This window comes from Trematomus bernacchii, unplaced genomic scaffold (genome assembly GCF_902827165.1).
Source record: "Trematomus bernacchii unplaced genomic scaffold, fTreBer1.1, whole genome shotgun sequence".
NCBI lineage: Eukaryota > Metazoa > Chordata > Actinopteri > Perciformes > Nototheniidae > Trematomus > Trematomus bernacchii.
In genome coordinates this window covers 3,370,776-3,389,962 of record NW_022988043.1, presented here as the reverse complement: position 1 = coordinate 3,389,962, position 19,187 = coordinate 3,370,776, and the positions used below count along the sequence as shown (strand labels likewise).

At 40.4% G+C, this 19,187-nt stretch overlaps 1 protein-coding gene across 3 annotated transcripts; it reads right to left on the bottom strand.

Moving 5' to 3' along the window:
• Window positions 1-401: 401 nt before the first annotated feature.
• Window positions 402-15,314, bottom strand: LOC117472616 (neuronal calcium sensor 1). 3 transcript variants are annotated; one of them, XM_034117911.1, is made up of 10 exons: window positions 15,164-15,314; window positions 14,422-14,537; window positions 13,300-13,442; window positions 10,539-10,563; window positions 6,789-6,927; window positions 3,757-3,835; window positions 3,192-3,280; window positions 3,034-3,111; window positions 2,105-2,212; window positions 402-1,625 (listed from the first exon to the last, which is right to left on the bottom strand). In XM_034117911.1, the coding sequence occupies exons 3-9, from the start codon at window positions 13,361-13,363 to the stop codon at window positions 2,114-2,116; spliced, it is 573 nt and encodes a 190-aa protein (XP_033973802.1). In that variant the 5' UTR covers window positions 13,364-13,442; window positions 14,422-14,537; window positions 15,164-15,314; the 3' UTR covers window positions 402-1,625; window positions 2,105-2,113. The 3 variants fall into 3 exon arrangements, with proteins under 3 accessions (XP_033973802.1, XP_033973803.1, XP_033973804.1); XM_034117912.1 differs by having other exon boundaries at window positions 15,116-15,239; XM_034117913.1 differs by lacking the exons at window positions 14,422-14,537; window positions 15,164-15,314 and adding an exon at window positions 13,566-13,802.
• Window positions 15,315-19,187: the final 3,873 nt, after the last annotated feature.

The following is a 19,187-nucleotide window of genomic DNA, read 5'->3' as shown; positions in this document are numbered from 1 at the left end:
TAAGAAACAGAAAGCAGGTCTGCGCAGGCCTAGCAGCTTCTAAAGCCAAGGAGCCTCATTAACTCATATTAATGGACCTCATTGTTTTTTCACAACCAATCAGTGGAGACTTTTATCACAGAACAAAACATGTGTTTCAAAACATAACACACGCTCAAAATTATATTATTTTTCGATAAGTGAAGAAGCTCAAGGCCATACTGATCCTATTTCAATTTTGGATTCAATGCAATTAGTAAAAGTTATAGATTATCGTTTTCAGAAGTGATTCATTGTGGATCATAAAGAAAGTTGTTTTGAAATACATATTTGAGCAACAGTTGTTATCCAAGTACCTGAACATAAAAACGTTTCAATATTAATGAAGTACAAAGACTAAGAATGAAGCAATAGAAAAGTCAGCCACTTAAATGCATTTTATTGTGTGCTCTTATACCGTTAATCAACAGGTAAATGACATTTATCATTTAGTAAATTATCATTTGCATAAGGCATAAAATCAGTCAAGCTGATAAAACATCTTAATGCTGTAAATAAAACAATCCAACAATGGAAAAAAAGGCATCATCACATGCTCTGGCCTCTCACAGGACAAATACGAGTGGACAATTGCAACAACAGAGCTCGCAAAAAGCTTTACAACCAGAATCGATGTCTGTTTGTGCCCGTGTCTCAATGACCAGGCTGTGTGTGTGTGCAGAGGGTGGAGTACGATGCTCTCAAATAATGAGCCTCAGTTCAGATGTAAGCTGTGAGAATTGGCTGTGTTGCCTGGTCATGTTGTTCAGGATGTGGCTGTGCAACACTGCAGACACTAGTGCTAACGGGGAAATAAAAACACAATAGGATGCAGAGACTGCAAACATAGTAAAATAATCCAGAGTAACCTCCGGGTCCTTCAACGCTCTTCTTCAAATAAAAGCCCCATTCTCTCAGGAATAAGGAAACTTTTGAACGTCTGAAGAAAATAAATCCCCAAATAATGAGAAATACAGTGCAATACATTTCAACACCTTTCATAAAAAATAAAACTTCATTCAATACTTATGAGGAAATTCCCATAAACGCAGCAAAGCAGAAAATAAATTACCATTCTATTTACATTATACATTGTACACTATACTGCTTTGTAACTTTTAGTAAGTGCTCAAATGATCACCAAGTAACACGTTTTGCCAGATTCTCCCGGGTTTCAAGTCTCTCCATGTGGTGGTGAAGCAGCAGGACAGTTCCTCCGAGCGCTTCACATGCATCCTCAGACTGACAGTATGTGAACAAGACAACATCTCGGAAAGGGAATTTTGTTCCTTGGACTGTGCATTGGGAAATCACAACACTGCGTTTGAAGAAATGCTCGCACACAGTCCACAACACTCAAGGGTGTACGCGGTGCAACATATCTGTAGAAGCACGGATAAATGACTGAGGGATTTGCTGATGTTTTGCTGAGTTCTCTGTCACATCAGAGGATATACTTGTTTACAATCCGAACTGGAAATGTAGACGAACAGCTACTGCCACAAAGAGTTTGCAGTCCACTTCTAGGTGAGCGAGTTTAAAGTGGCTTCTTCTCGTTGCAGGTGTGATGGCGCTGGATTGGTTTGTGGATGCTGAGTTGGATCCATCTGAGAAGTTGTAAGATGATCATCAGTGAATAGATGACAGTAAAAGGGTGTCATCAAACATGGGTGTGTTCAGAGCATGCAGGATAAATCACTAAACAGAGCTTCTGTCTGAAATATGTCTTCAAGAGCTCACTTCGCAGTTGACAAAACGCTGAACAGGATGTCAGCAACAATTGGCAGCGGCCGGTGCATTACATTAAGCAGTGAGAGCAGAGGGCTGTCTCGCTCCTCACTACAAGACTATTTGATTGCCAGCAAACAAGTGGGCCATTTGAATAATTCATAGGAACAAACTGAGAGCTGAAAGTGGCTTCTTCACTTTGGTTACAGCCCACAGAATGCATTTCCTTTCTTTATTATTCTTTGCTCTGCTGAATAAAGACTAAGAAAATATTATCCTGGAGTTAAAGCACGACCTGGGCTTGTTAATCAGCCATGCACAGACGAACGCAGCTACTCGCTCAATAAAACCCACTCACCTTACATTCCTACACAAGCCCATCATAGAGAGACAATGCCTGAACAATAGAAGGATCTGCCTTTGAACCCTCCTGAAACTCCTGCAGAGTCAGCTTCCCGTCTGCATTCTGAAAGAGGAACATAAGAAAGAGATAACACTGAAGCCCCTTTAATGCTTTAACATGCATTTACCAGCAGGGGGCAAAAAAGCCTCTTAAGGTAATGTTGCTGCTTTTCTGTGCTGTTGGACTGATCTTTGGTCAGTGCTCTTGGATGGTAGCCACTCTCTGCCAATACAAATCACTATAAGTGCTGCTGTGCTGCACAGCTAGTCCAATTGGCTGATCTTGGCAGTAGTGGGCTGCCGCCACACACACACACACACACACACACACACACACACACACACACACACACACACACACACACACACACACACACACACACACACACACACACACACACACACACACACACACACACACACACACACACACACACACACACACACACACACACACACACACACACACACACACACACACACACACACACACACACACACACACACACACACACACACTGCGTCTCATCTTTCACTAAAGCTGAGTAGATTCTTGGGGCTGAGGGAATGGGCATTAGCACCGAGGGCTAGTGGTGGTGGAGACTATATATGATGTTTATAGACTGCAGGCGGTGTTAGTGACGCTGTGATGGCTACAGCTAACCGCTCTAAACTTAACAGTGTCCATGTAGGATCCCCGAGGGTGGCAACAAAGGCAGATTCAGTCCTCTTTATAGAAAACGTATAATCTTTACTGCACTTTTAACAGGCTAAGATTGACGTAACACTATAGAAAGTAACATCAATGGTACAACAACTTGTGCAATATCACTGTCTATCACTTAAGTCTTTTGTGACTATACACTTAAATGTAAAAATACTAACCTTGTCCATCATTGCAAAAATACGGTCCACTCGTTTTTCTGGTGTGTTTTCTTCTTCTGGCAGCTCCACAGTGTTCCCCTAAAGATATTAAATCATTACATGTTGTACCATTCAAAAAATGTTGATGTGATGCTTTGGAATCTGGTAAACCATCTTACCACCATCTGATATATGGCATCTACGATGTTTAACATCTCGTCTCGGGTGATGTAGCCATCGTTATCAAGGTCGTAAAGTTTAAAAGCCCCTGTATAGAGAAAGGTGTTGAATATAAATATTTTGGCAGGTGAGGCCTTACTAGAATAAGAACCCCCGTGACTTCATAATGTAAAACAAAAGATTAAACTTAGATCTTTCATGGAATAAAAAGCACACAGTGTTTTGTTTTATATTTGGAAGTGGTGAGAACAGACAGGCAGCAGCTTTCCATGTTTGCTTTTCAGTTCAAAAGTTGACAGTAATAATGGTGCACATAATAATGATCACACCAAACGTACAGTTACATCTACAGTTGAGAGTTTTTTTCCACAGTGTTTGATTTTCAAGAAAGGGCATCAACCTATTGGGTCATGACCCCCAGGTTGCATGTGCCTACTGTTTGTTAATAATCCCCTATTTGCTTTTCTAAACCGACAGTCCTCATACATATGCATACATGGCAGTGAGCCTTACATCCTGTCATTTAAATGTCAACAAACAGGGGAGGAGACTGCATCTTCTTACATCTCAACTTCTCATCAAGAGTCCCCCGAGAGGTCACTGACAAGGCCTGGATGAACTCGGAGAACTCGATGCGTCCATCCTACAGGGTGGCATGAGAGAGAGAGAGAGAGAGAGAGAGAGAGAGAGAGAGAACATTAGAGAGGAAATGGCCCAAAGACAAGATGAGCATATTGCTTCACACTAGCCGTCCTCTCATCAGCTCCTTGCTGTTCTTTCATGATGTCCTTGAAAAACGGGGCCAGACGCTTGCTCCAACTCAACTTCTATTTTTGCCCTGCACCTGGCTGTTTCCTGAGGCAGAAATATGTCACCTGTGGTCATTAATAAGATGGATGCACCTGGCTCAATGTCCAAAAAGTAACAGCACACAACCATCCGCTGGATATTTGGGGCAAAGAAATGTCACATCTTTTTCAATGACTCTGCATTGTGAATGGACATGGCAGATAATTATGTTGGACAAGGTATAAAATATTCTGTCACTTAATCCCTCTGAGCTTTGTGAGAATCCTATGCTCTGAATCGTACCACAGAAGCTTGAAATTCCAATTAACCTCCCGAAATTGTGGCCTACAGCGTTTTTCGGCAAGGACACTCTGCAGCGGAGAGAACCGTCTGCTAACATGGATAATAATCAGATGTAAAACCAGAGCTTTAAGTGGCTCAAAGTGGCTAATTCTGAGCGACTCACTGAAGTTCTGACCCCCAGCTTCAAACAACTGCATTAGACTTACTCAAAGTAATCGCTTTAATAGGCACAATAAGACATCCCCTTCACACATGTAAAAAGCCATCTTGCATACAAATTCAGTGGTGAGCAGTAACTAAGTACATTGCACAAGTACTGTACTTAAGTACAATTTTGAGGTACTTTACAAAGTAGAATAATTTGGCGCGTTCACACCGGAGTACTTTTCCCACAATAGTTCATCAGAACTCAGATATATTTGCGTTCACACCAAAAAGCCCCCTGAACTAAATTAGTTCATCAGAACCATTTTTACCCCCTTTTCAGTCCCTGCTAGAGAGCAGGGACTGAAAAGGGGGTAAAAAGGTTCCTATGTCTGATTGGCTGGGCGGAATGCAAACCATGCCCCGTAAAACTCCAAAAACGTTTTGTGAAGCCGCCATTTTATTATCCTCGCATTAGCATTATTAGCATTAGCCCAGCGCACAAACGCAGAGAGACTAACTTATGGCAACACAAAATAAAACATGGGAGCGGTGGAGATGAGGAGGTGTCGGGGTTCTGGCGATTTACTCGGAAGGCTTCAGTAGAAGCTGCTGGGACTCCCAGCAGCTTCTACTGAAGCCAGTCCCCAACTCCGGGGACTTCCGGCCGGGGACTCCGGGTGGCAGTATACGCCGTGAAGTGCCAGTAAACCCAAAGCAGAAGAAGAAGAAGTGACGTCAGCGGCTTCATTTGCCTAATCCACCCCCAGGAACTCATTGCGGTGTGAACGCGATCTGCTTTAGTTCATCAGAACTAAAAGAGTTCTCATGAACTATTGTGGGAAAAGAACTTGGTGTGAACGTCCCTATTGGAAACACTTTGCCATTAAGTGGCAGGTATTGCATTTAAACTTGAGTTACATTGAGGATTCTAATTCAGTATAAGAAAAGACAATTATTTATGTATTATGCGATAAATGTATCTTTCCCTGAAATGTTACAAGGTACCCGGCATTATATATAGTAAAAAATAAGCTGCTACTCTACCTGTTGCAACAACAAAGTCACGACCACTATGATGCATCAATAAGTATAATATTCTAAATGTGTATTTAATATTCTCCAACATTATTTGTTTTTGCACTTTAAGGAAATGTGGATGCTTTAATTTCTTCACTTTAATTAAGTATTCTTTTGAATGCAGGATATTACTTGTAATAGTATTTCTACACGGTGGTATTACTACTTTTACTGAGGTAAAATATCTCAGTACTTCCTCCACCAATGTACAAATCCATGTTCTGTTAGCGGAGCCTTCAGACTTCATGTTCTCACCGGATCTTAAAGGACTGGTTGCAACAACAAAAAAACGTTTCCGACTTTCTGCTACAACTTCCTACCTGCGACAGAGTTCAGCTAACGGTTGTGCTTTCAGAAGACAGCAAAGAGCTCTTCACGGCCCAGGGGTCTGTTCTTTCTATCTCCACCAGACATCTGTCCAGCCAGACAATGCTGCAGTCATGCATTGCTGATTACATAAGTCATAAATACTGTTAAGATCAATGCATACTCTAACTATGGGGAGCAGAACGCTAACGAAGGTCAGAGATAAACATCAGACGGACGGGTTGTCTGATCTTCCTGACACAAAGCCTCTTAACTGAGTCAATAAATCTCCAGGGGCTTGCCAGCATCCCAGGAGCTGCTCATCGACAGTTTGCCTTCCTGAACACAATTTAAATAATCTACAGCTGTGTTTAGGTGGATTACCCTAGACAAATGTTTATTTAACGGTTTGGCCTTGTTAAAATGTGCTTTCTCATCACATCATCAAATCCTTAGAGAATGCTCCCACGTAAGAGAGACGTAGAATAATACGAAAATACAGGCACCTCTTGAAAAATAAATTGGCTCTCCAGGAAACTGATTTCTGGAACAAAATGAAGGGTTACGTTTATGTGTTACTATTGACTCATGTTTTTTTATAAAAGAATCCACTGTGCTGTTAGAAAAATAGTGACTAAAAAATATAGCAGATAAAAATACAAAAAGCAAATAAATGGCAATTATTACATACTGAGATAACTAAACATGCCCTTTGAATCCTTCTGTTAAAAACTGAACCTGCAGTTCTTATAAATAACGTCAGCAAAACATTAGCACAAAGAATTCTTCTTCCTGTTTTTACCTTTAGATTAGCCTTATCCTCAGACACTGTCACTTTGTATCATGTTCCTTCTCTAGCAGCAACCCTGGACACACAGCCACTGTCAAACTACTTCTTTGTCATTGTGAACCAACAAAAAGATAGAAGATGTTCTTGCTGCCTCACAACAACACATAAGAAATGTTTCACTTACCTTATTTTCATCGAAAACATTGAAGACAAAGGAGGCGAACTTCGTAGGGTCTCCAAAAGGAAAGAACTGCTTGTATATCTTCTGAAAGCCCAAAGCATCCAGCTGCCCGCTTGGACAGTCTTTAATAAATCCTTTGTACCTGAATAATAAAGTACAGAAAGACATAAGACTAAGAGTTAAAATATATAATGTGATGAAAATATATCAAATAAGACAGGATTATACAACAATGACAACAGACAGAAGTCACATCCTCATCCCTGCAGCAGGGAATTCTGATTCAGTTTAAAGAGATGGTGCAAGATCAAAAAGGTAAAGTGCAAAGCCGTTTGTCTCATTCACAGATAAGACCATCGCCCTAATCCAATAGCAAGCCCAGAGTGGGTAACTCTAATCAAATTACTCTATAGTCCTCTTTGATAATATGCGTGGCTGATAGATAAGTCTGAGAGCTTCCTTTCGCCGCTGGAAATGATATATCTGGGAGAGAAATGTAATATCTCTATTAGTCTAAATATAGAAGCATCTCATAAGCAATTTCAAGGGCAGTCACTCAGAGGTAGGCGGCTTCCTAGTTTGTTTTTATAAAAGGAAAACCACGAACTCAAAGTCTAGCTACACTGCAATAGCTTGAGGGACGAGGAAGAGAGCGTTAGCCTTTACAAAAATAAAGGCTTGATGAAAAGTATGAGAACAAGGAAATAATAACACTCTAGTTATAAAAAGAATTGCAAAAAGCTTTTGCTCTTGATCAGCAGCAAGAAATGACGCACAAGGGAGCACTGCATGTTCGTCTGTGATTCAGAGGAAGGCTGGGCTGTAATTACGGCCAGAGAGAGAGAGAGTTCTTCTGAAGAATGGAGGCCAGTACACATCTTTTCCACTCTCACTCTCGCTCTTCACTCTTAAACTCTTTACTTTTAATCTGCCTTGGAGATAATGAAGCCAGCTCCAATTCGTCGAAGAGACGCTTTGAGGAGCAGCTGAGAAAAGGTTCAGCAAGAAGAGAGCCCAACCATGTCATTCTCACATTTGAATTATTTGGAGATACAATATGTGGGAAATGTTAGCCTAGCTAACATATAATGCATATTACAATCTAATTAGTATTCAGTGCAGATCACACAATAAATAATCCAAGGCATCTTTCCTGAATTCTTTAGTGTGTTTTATAGTGAGACTATGCAATATTATATCTAGCAACCAAATTAAAAAGTCTGTAACATATTTAAGATACTAAAACATGTATTCACACACTATTCTAGAGTAAGTATAGCGGATTCATTAGTAATAATAATAAGACTAATACATCATATTAGGGTTGTTTAGTGCCAAACATTAAGTATTTATATTAAAAAGGCACTAATTATTTTTGTCACATGTGCAGACATAAGGAACGAAAAGGAGTTACACATTTGAAATCTTCAATGACTAACTGGAACGCTTACAAAGAGTGGTATATTGCTCGTATTTAAACATTTCAAAGGGGTCAAATATCAGACATTGTTCCTTTATAAACAGACATTTAATTGAAATGTTTATCCTGACATACAGATATGCTCATCACAGATATATATTGGTGTCGTTATCAGACTATACATTTACTGATAAGTAACATTAAGTAACAGTAAAGAGTTCAACTTGTTGATATAACTAATGTTAAAAGAACGTTCCTGTGTCCTGCATGCTCTTTTCTTTACATTATCAAATAAAAGCTCAAATAAAGAAATCAATCAATCTTAAAGATGTTTTAATCAAATCAAGTCTTTAAGTTTAACGTATCAACAAACAAACAACTAAAACCCGATATATTTATATTTTTACAATATTATTATAAGTATTGATTGAGCTAGTGTCAATGTTTTTACAATGCACTTTGAGTTTTCATTCATCAAGTAATTATTTGTTATCTTCAGCCTGTTGATTATCACACAACTTTGCTAACAAGGTATTTGGTATCACACACACACAAGGCTAACTACCATTTTACATAGTACCAGTGGAGTTACATAATCAAAAGTAAACATCTACAGTACATGGGTACAGTAAAGGCACTGTACCAGTGTTAACATGTTTGCCTAGTGTCAGCTATTTGTCAGAGTCAGAATCAGAATCACCTTCATTTGCCAATCACACATCATGGCTTGGTGACACTGGTGCTAAGACACATAAACAGCCAGAATGTACTCGAAGCAGTGAAATAGTGCACTGCACTTGCAGGGACATAGCAGACGTGACATTGTGCATTGGACCACACTGGGGGGCCAGCATGAAGATTAAGTATTTATCACTGGCACTGGCTTCTTCTCCTTGGCATCTACCATGGTGGGGTTTTGCTATAGAATTGTGCAGAAGAGCTGGCAGGAGCATCACTGGGCTATAGCATTTTGTTATTGATTTCAGGTGAGCATGGAGCACACTAATGCTTGGAGGAGGAGAATTAGGAAGGGGAACACATTTAATGCACAACACAGGCATTTATCTAACCCCTCTAATTCTTCTATGTCTGCGCCTGTGCTCTAATTACACGCCATCTGGCATTTCCCCTGGTAAAATTCCCTCTCATCCCTCACACTCAGCCGTGTTGATTGCCACTGATCTTCAAGTGAGGACTCAGGCAAACTTTGCTGTGAAAAACAGGGAGAGTGATGCTGAGCTAGCTGGCTGCACAGCCTGGGGGGTGGGGGGTATTCCGCCACAGTGCACTCAGTCAGCCCCTGTGACAAGCCAGCTCTAAGATCTTGACCTGCCAATGCCCAATGATATCTAATGCTGCTGTGTGGTACTGTATGTACCCCCGCCTGTAAGCCCCCTAACAGGGTACAAGAGCAGAGTCTAGATCCGGAGACAGAGATCTTTTCATGCATGCTGAATTACGTCGTGAAATGCAAAACCCTAGCAGGAGGATTGAAATGTGAACATGGAAGAGTGATCATTTTTATTACATTGCTCTCTCTTCTGATATACTCTATTCTTTGCCTTTCATTTCCAAAGAAACAATAGCCTAAGAGCAGCATGCACGGCAAACAAAAGTCATGACTACGCTCATGCTTGAATCAACTCTGTAAATGAAGACGTAAGTGGGTCTGATCCCTGTGCTGGCGGCTGTGAAATTCTGAAAAGAAAAACGTTCAGAAATTCACACCTTAACTGTAATGATCACTCTCACCACAGCTCTGTGTTTTCCTGACCTGAGGGGTCTCGGTTTAATACATATGTTTCATTTTGATATATGAAAGTAAATATACAACCAGGGATCATACCTCTGCACTGCAGGTCACACTGAATAATAGGTAAAGAATCCAACAGAGAGGATTACTAATGGACTCTGTGGCCATGTAGTGACCTGAAAATGAAACAACCTTAAGCCCCAGTAATTCTTCTGTTATCAGTTATCCTTTTGCTAATAGAGCATACATGTTTGTTGAGGAATGCATCATGGAAATGTTTGTATCAGTGTTATCAGCCTTCAAAGTCGTTCAGTCTCAGCAAGGCTTCAAAGTCATTCTATTTTAAGAACACATCTGTCTTCAGGGCAGAGTGAGGGAGATTGCTTCAAATCAACGATCAAACCAAATATAAATACACTATCTATGGACGCAGAAAATAAAAATCCTTTATCTAAGTGGGTCGAGAGAAGACCCCTCATGATTACAGAGAGCTATGCCAGTAAAAACACAATTGCTAATATATGACTAGCTTCACATCAGGCATGTAAAAATGTCATTAAAAATTAATGCACACACTTACCACTGCTGCACCTCTTTCTCTGTAACTGTAAGAGAAAAAGAGAGTGACATTAGCTCGGAGGAAAAGTTGGGTTGTCCTAGAAAAAAAAGAAGCTTGCTATTAGATACATAGGAGCCAAGCAGTAGCATTGTTAATCATTTTGACCCAATCCTTTCACAGTATATCATCTAAAACTATTCAAGGGTGTAACATGCAATTATTAGACAGCTTGTTTAGTTGAGTGAATAATGAGTTATATCGGAGGAAATGAATAAAGTTTTTTGCTGGCCTGGATAGTAGAGGACAAGTGGGAGTTAACCCTAGAGAGCCACAAAAGACAAACAAGACTAAAGGGAATGAAGTTCAGACACAGATTTAAGAAAGATAATAATTTGAATGCCCACACAAACACCATTATCTGCCAGTATCTAATCAACCGATCCCCAATGGCTTTCTCTTGTCTCTTCACTTTCTGTCAAGGAACGACAGCAATATTCGTCCCTTTGGCCTCTGGGTTTGCTAATGAAAACAAGGGCTGTAAATCAATAGCATTATTTTGACTAGTTGGTCCGATGAGAGAGACTTTCTGATAGCATGCCACCGCAAGTATGAGGATTAAATATTGTCTATTGTAACACTTACGCTGGGCCAGGGGCAAAGCAATCGCCTTATAAATACAAAGAGTTAGTTAGTTAATCAACAATATCTTCTACAGTAATGTTTAACCTTAAGCAACTCATAGTCATGGTTACTGCAACGGTACACAAGGGGAAACAAAGAGTCTCATTCCAAGACATTCACTCTTGACAAACAAGACATGTATAGGGAATGAAATGATCAATTAGCCTACACAAACATATATTGTGGTCAGGAAACAAACATGTATCTAATGACAAGTATATTTCACCATGAGATCACTTCATACGTATACGCAATGGAACAGAATCATACAGAGGCTATCGATAGGGAGGCCATCTATAGCCTTCAGCTGCATGTGTCTCGGCATCAATTTTCTACTCAGAATGTCACCAGGAAACCGGTCACGTGACCCTTTCCTGCACAATAAATGTCACGGTCAATCTCACGACTGTCATCCAAGCTAAGCTACCATAAAATTGGTCAAAAAAGTGAGGCAATTTACCATGGCTTCAATTTGATAAGACATTTTACTACATATTTCCAGTCTGAGGCAAAGGGGTAATAATGAAATAAACCATTTGCAGGAAAGTGCAGGACCCATACAGCTGGTTGACCCTGCAGGCTCTGCGAGAATCCAGCTTGCACTCTGTCAATGTGAGCCTCTTCATGGCTTTGACAACTTACAAAATCATTCTGCCATTACAGCCTACATCCTGCAGACATTTTAATAGGGTGGCTGGTATTTCCATGTAGTGTAGTAATTTGGAAAATTATTTCTGGTTTGAATTAAACACTCTCTTTAAGTACAGGTGAGGATTTTGCAACCACTTCCCACACTTTCCTCTAATAACAGGAAAAACCCTGGCTAGCCACAGCCCTGGCACAGCTCAATGGTATTTTATTTAAAGTGCAAGGTCATTAACATGTTCCCATGAAGATGGGGACATGTTTAATCTTTCAACAAAGGGGGACAGATATCTTCTATTAAACTAAAACAGGACTTATTTTTCGACTAGCCTTGTTAGTTCCCTGTCATCACAGAGGGCATCATTTGCTGGGGAAAAAACACCCTACCTCCTCTAACACTCATAGGTACTGAGAAATTCACCAAGTCCCCAATCTGTCAAAGAACCAAACAAGGAGAGTACACTTAAATGGCAGACAAAGCTTCTCATGAGAGAACAAGAGAAAGAGGCAACAGGATGAAGGAAAGCTGAAATGATAGAGTAACAACAGAGAAAGGGAGAATGATCACGCTGGGAGAGAAAGCTTGGTGCCCCTCTCAGCGATGCTAACCAGATAAGATCCTAATTATACTATTGCATTCCCAGCTCAAAGAGGGCAATTAGGGGATAAAGCGATGGAGACAGGGCGAAAGGGTAAGAGAAAGAGAGGGAGTAGAGGACAGCCGCTAACAGCCCAGCCCAGCACGAAGCCCAATCTTCCTCCACAGCAATTTCCTGCCACATCAGCCAACCATGGTTCTGCTGGAGACCCACCACACAAACAGCACTGTCATTAAGCAGCAATGGATGTCAACTCCCACCCACACCTGCACACTCTACTGCTTAAATAATAATAATACCAATGCTTTGCTCCAGAAATAACACGCAAATTACGAATATAGTGTTTGCAGTAGTCATTATAAATGTCAAATCTGTTCAAACTTGATCGAAAAATCTGCTTTAACATTTTTGTTCAGCGGGAGATCGTTGATAAATAACCCTAATCTCTAGAACCCCTCGCTCGATAGCGGATACAAACTCAGAATCTCCATATTCATAGATCCCTTCAGCATGATTTAAAGATGCTGATTGCAACTTTTGCAAGACCCTCACCAATCACAATTTGCTACACAACATTTAAATGTAAATTTAAATCAAACAGGGAGCCAATTCCCAGCTGACATTTCGTTGTAGCTCTGTTTTGTCGATAACGGGAAACGGGTGAAGAATCCTGATACATCCCAGCAGGCAGGGCTATTTACTGTACAACATGAAAGAAAAACAGGGGGGGGGGGGGGGGGGGGGAGACATTTGATTTCCCTTCACATACTGTATGGTCTTTTACTTTTAGAAAGATTGATTTGCCTCATAACGACTAGCTGAAAAGGAAACAAAGAAAAAGACGTGAAGGCACTCACAGTAGGTTTTCCTTGTCAACTCCTCCACCACCTCTGGCTTGAGCTTGCTGTTTGATTTGCCCATGATCTTCAGCTCTCCTCCACACCTCCAAATCCACCTTGGCGCGCAGAACCTGTTACTCCCTCCTCTCCAGTCTGATCCTCTGCCAAAAACATACACAAATGTGGGCCAGTTTAAGTGCAATGACACCGGTAAATAAGAAAACTCGCTTTTGTTTTGGAAAAAAAAGAAAGAAAAGGAAATTCCTATTCAAGCCGAGTCTAACATTCTGTGTGGTTCACTATAGCTGCAGTCATGATTTGCTCAGTCATCAGCCCTGGTACTCCAGACAGGGGCCCTGGGAAGAAGAACCTGCAGGTTGTTAAGTCTATATGAGCGCCGCTGAGTGCCTATCCCCTCATTTCTTCATCGCAGTCTGTGGGCGAAGAGTGGCGTTTAGATGCGTTGCTACCTTCGTCCTTGGATACAAGAGTCACTCGGTGGCTGGGTTAAGCACGCTCACTCCCTCACAGTCATTCTCTGTTCTTCTCACTCCTCCCACCCCTCCTTTCCCACAACTATCTCTCTCGCTCTGGGTAAGTTACTGTAGAAAAGAATCCTCCCTCTTGACAGCTCAGATAAGGAGGTGTGTGTAAACTAAAACACAATGAACAGAGCTCATCTTGGATGCACCCTGCTGCACTTCGCACTCACTTAAAGCGTTGACTCTAAACCCTTTATAGAGACATCAAAGTTTAAGAAAAAGTAAAAAGGTTACAGCAATAATTTATGGATAGCAAAAACAAGCAAGGGCTCAGCATGGTTCCATGGTTCTAGATGCCAGCTGAAAAAAGATCTGGTCTTGCTCTTAAAATAAGTGTGCAAGCTGTCTACCAAGCTTAAAGGCGGATTTGAAGAGTGACAGGTTTCCTTTCTTCTCTTTTCTGACTCATTATTTTCCCTCCTTCCTCTCTTCACGACAGCATGGGATAGTGATTTCCTCCTCTGTCACAGCAGACAGGAGACGAGGCATGATGGAATTTCTTTGTATCACGGGCCTTGCGTTGGCATGCGCTGATGCCTAACTACAGCAGCTGTCTAAGCCTCTGAATAGAAAACTACTGTATGTATGCAATAAGCACCTTTACTGCAAACATCTGGTCTTCATGTCCATGGCCAGTGATGTCCATCTGAGGAATGCCACACTTGTAATCACCATATTTTGTTAGGTCAAGCTTTCTCGTCCTAGGTGTTGACACTATGGAAATAAACAGACAAACAGCAGTTACAAAGGGAAGCATATGTTATCACCTAAAAGCAACAGACACATGTGCGCAGTGGACTGGAAAAACACTGAAAACAGGCAAGGAGCTTTCTACTGTCTGCCAAAGCTGCAGGCAACGCTCATGTGGAGCAAGACGAGTGTTAACAATGGAAGTGCAGAGGCTATAATAAAGGTAATTGTTTCCAATGAGCATAATTTAAATGGCGGTAACATCTTAAAGGTCTAAGAAATTATCCATCCCATCCAAGTCTTGTGAAAACAGCGCATCTCAAACACACACGCACTTAAATTCACAATGAATGGCTGAATCAACACGAATGAAAAAGGAGCTTTGTTTCAATTTATTTATGTTTGTTTTGGTTGACAGGAGTGAGAAACACAGTCGCAGCAGCAGGTGGGACGTTGCCTGGCACTACCATAGCAACACACAGTTTATGGCCACAGTACAACAGCTCCTGTGCGGGGAGCTTGCTAGTCATTGTACTCGCAACGGTCGTTACCAAAACGCAGTTCCTTTTTGGGTGAACACAAAAAAAACACATAAAACTCACCTTGAAATGAATGAAAGCGTTTCAATGTAGTGCGACTTCGGGGTTTACCTGAGTAACAAGAGCGGAAAGTCAGTCCCGAAGCAGCGAGCTGTGTTCCTCCGCCGAGTTCCGGAGCGACTCGCTGCTGCGTGGATGGCCGCCCGTGCTGCTCTGATGCCGGCGTCAGAGGGTGACGTTGCTGCTGCTGCTGCTGTTGCTGCTGCTGGCTCCGACCAACCCGTGCTCGGTGCCAGAGACACTGACGTCGCGGTACCACTGGTCATACAGGGACTCTTTGTATCCATCTTTAAGAGCCTTTACACATAATGGTTATATGAGCCCAAACTCACTTTTTAACACTATTTTATCCCATTTTCGTTAGAGGCAGATGTGGTACTTTTAGGTGCATGGTATGTCCAACATTGATCATGTGAATATAGGGTTTTGATGTGGGTTCACATGGTTGATGAACGGAGGCACTTTGACTTTAGCATTGCACAAGTGTGTGTTGTTATTATCAATTTGAAACCTAGTTTATTTTTAAAAAGTGGCCATTATTGTAAGGCTATATTTAGCAAGAGCTGTATAATTATTAATGGCATATAATGTCAAAACTCAAGAGTTGTAATGTTACATTTATAAGGCTGGTGACTATGCTTTAAAGTATAAGCATAGTCTATTATTTAAAAATTACGTAGGATGTCATTTTCTAGCTACATCTAAATCTCAGACTATAAAGGGATTATGTGGGAGTTAAGCATACACTTTTATTGTTGGAGGAATCAAAAGAGATTACAAATACATAGTCAAAAATGAATGCAGGAGGATTAGCTGAGATTTTCTAAGTTGTTTACTTAGTAAGGACAAAGCTCACTACACTACAATTCCCACAATGCAACTCAAGAGTATTCAGTTATACCTCATTTGTTAAATGCTCATGTCTTTTTAACTTTACCCAAAAGGTCTTAACACAGACTGTCTAAAATGTTAACTCAAGCCGAAGTTGTATTGCCCTGATCACATCATTATCACCACATGATGGCATTATGAGGATCATTTTCTCAGACTTTCAAAAGCTCCCTTCAGAGCTACAAAATACATTATACAACTTTTTTCACAGGCTAAAAATGACAATTAAACTGTTTAAGATTCAAGAGTTTTATATAATACAAGTTGTTTCAAAGTACTTCTGTAATAGTTATTCAGGTAGTCATGATATAAGAAATCCATTGGTATCTTGAAAGTTCTAGACGAGAGTCTAAAAGCTTGAGAGTGGGATGTCAAATTGAGAGAGCAAGTTAATTCAGGTTGAGGTAATCTAAACATAGTCTACCATAATTACTGATTTGGAGAGCAGAAGGCCAGCGGAGGGAATGAGAGAAACACATATGTTAGGTATAGAAGGGCATTTGCTAAAGGAGAAGGAAACACAAGCAGATTTCTGAAGCAAAAGATTAATGTTCTGCAGTCTTCACACGTATTGAGATATTTATTATGCCAGATAAAAGACGCAAGGGCATGACATTTTTCCGCACGAGTCTCAATGTATCACTTTGGTTACTCATGCTTGTTATTCCTCTTGCTCGTGCTTGAGTCTAAACTTTGCAATTAGACCTCCATGTTCAGCTTGTTATAATTCTGGTCTCGTCAGCTGCATGTCGACAGATGTTTAGTAATAGCATTTGTCCATTAACACAGCTACACCATCATTCCACAGCCCAATAGGAGCTTTCTGCCCATTTATTGGAGAGTAAGGTCTAAATGTAGGATGTGTGACTTGGCCATATTTGTATTCAATGCCCTTCCTTGCAGTCCACTGCAGTTACAGTAGTCCCAGAGGGAACAAGGCTGAAGACTGGAGAAAGAGACCATGGCAAAATGTTTTTATTTGATTGTGTATGCTGTATACCTGAGACCAGGTGTGATTCTTTTTAGGACTTTGTTTTTCAACTCCAGATCTCACTATTTGCGCAATTCACCACTAACCACTAAGTAACATTAAACTGTAGGTTATAAGAAACGGTTATCCGGTTGTTCCATATGTCAAGGCTCCTCCTGATAAAAATGTGAAACATTTCAGTCCAAAAACATCCACATTGAAACATGTCAAAGTTGCAACTGGTTTCCATTCTTTTTTTGTTCCGAGATGCATATAAACATTAGAAAGTGGAGTTTCCATCAATAAAAAAAGGACTTCCGTTGAAAATGATTTTGTGCAATTACTTGCAGATATTTGTCCATTTATCAGAAACCACACAGCATTGTCATTAAATCCTCATCATCACAGGGGCATCATTAAATGTCCCTGCAGCGTCTTCACATCTCAATGATATGCTGACATGTGCTAAAACAGCTGGGGTACTACTTGGAGAAAATCACTGCCTGGAAAATGTCTGTATATTTTGTAGTGCCACTGAGTTTTAGCACCTTCAGTATTGCGTTACAGGCTGAAAAGTCATCATCTTTAGTGCTGACAATACACCATCAACACAATATTTGTCTTAATTAGCAGCAAAAACAAGAAGAAGGGAGTAAAGACCTCCATCTTTCTGGAGTTTACGGGTTTTGTCGTATTAGAACTTGAAGATAGAGTTGCTCATAAACAAAGCACATAATGATTGATCAATATATTTGAAAAACGGATGTTATGACTATTTGGTGGTGATATTTTTATGTAACTTTGAATCAACATCTGACCCATAACTCTGGCAGTTTTATAAATAGTCACATTCCCAACAGAAAAGCAGCTTCAATGAGTCAAAACAAGAAAGGTGTGCTAAATGTAAACAAGACAATTGATGACTTACAAGAGTAAAGCTAAATATTTGATTATTTTTTCTTTCAGGCTGTGACTGTGCTTAGAAAGCAAGGTTATCATGCCAGCTCCTGAACTAAATCATTTTCTGTAAAACAATAAAACTCTACCATTCATTTTTAACTTTCCTACAAAACCCAAACAAAATAAAAAAATAGTTGATGGGCTGTCGTAAAAAGAATAGTAAACATTTATAGTTTTTGCAAGCATAAATCTTTTTCAACAGGGTGACAGATGGAGGGAATGACAAAGGGCAACGGATGAACGAGAATACTTGTATGTACAAGGCACTCTACATAAATGCATCTCAAAATAAAAGGCTGAGAGGTTGGGCTTCACAAAACAAACTGTAGTTAGCCAAATGTCTATCCAAAGGGTTATGGCAAGTGACATACCAGTTTGAAGGTTTAGTAGAATAATAATAATGGATATTGAGACAAAAAACGTCATAACAAAGACGGAAAGGAAATGTGGCCGTATCCATTATCAGTTCTCTAGGATTTACTTAATTCCAAGAAAGTTCCTAATTTTTCATTACCTACAACCGGGATACATTTCCTGAGGCGTCTGTTGTACCCACTTGAGCATCCCATATGGCTAGTTATATATAATTGAGCATCATAAATATACAATCCCTACCCTCTTCCAAACAGACATGGGTAGGATTCAACCACACTTATCGCAGTCTGTTGTGCTCTGTAAATCCAGCAGGGCATTGAGGTTTTAGTGGAGCAGCACTGGTGGTGTAATGGCTGTAACACCCAGCTGTTAATTCAGACTGACAACAGGCAGATATCTGGCAGACTAACAGCAGATGGGACTTGAATCCTAGCTTTATGGAGATAAAATATCCGCTCTCTGAAAGGAAGAGGATGGAGAGGAGCAGACAGACAGGATGGGTGAAACACATTTATGCAGTACGGTTAAAGAGCATTGTAGAGCTTATCTGAAAAGGTGAAATACAGTTGGGTCATTTCTGGACATGTGTATCATTATTATAGTAGGAGGAGCATGTTATATACAAGCTGAGTTTAAAGTAGGACAAATCTGTAGGGGCCTGTTCAACCTGATTTTTTTTTCATCTAAAGCAAAGAAAGCATTATCATTGACATGACAGCCAACAAATAATAAAAATAAAACCACTACTAATAGTAACATTTTGCAAAAAGGGTCCCATGGTCCCAAAAACAGCCGTGACCAAAAGGCTAAAGCTATTCAATCTCAGCTTTACTGTTTCCGTTTTATCGTTTCCTCTGTAAATCTTCCGCCTTCCAAATA

Coding starts and splice junctions, on each gene's coding strand:
- LOC117472616 (XM_034117911.1), bottom strand. CDS start 13,363: ATGGGCAAATCAAACAGCAAGCTCAAGCCAGAGGTGGTGGAGGAGTTG. Junction 3,836..6,788: donor ATGTTTTCGATGAAAATAAG/GTAAGTGAAACA, acceptor GCCACCCTGTAG/GATGGACGCATCGAGTTCTC. Junction 3,112..3,191: donor ATGCCATATATCAGATGGTG/GTAAGATGGTTT, acceptor TAATATCTTTAG/GGGAACACTGTGGAGCTGCC.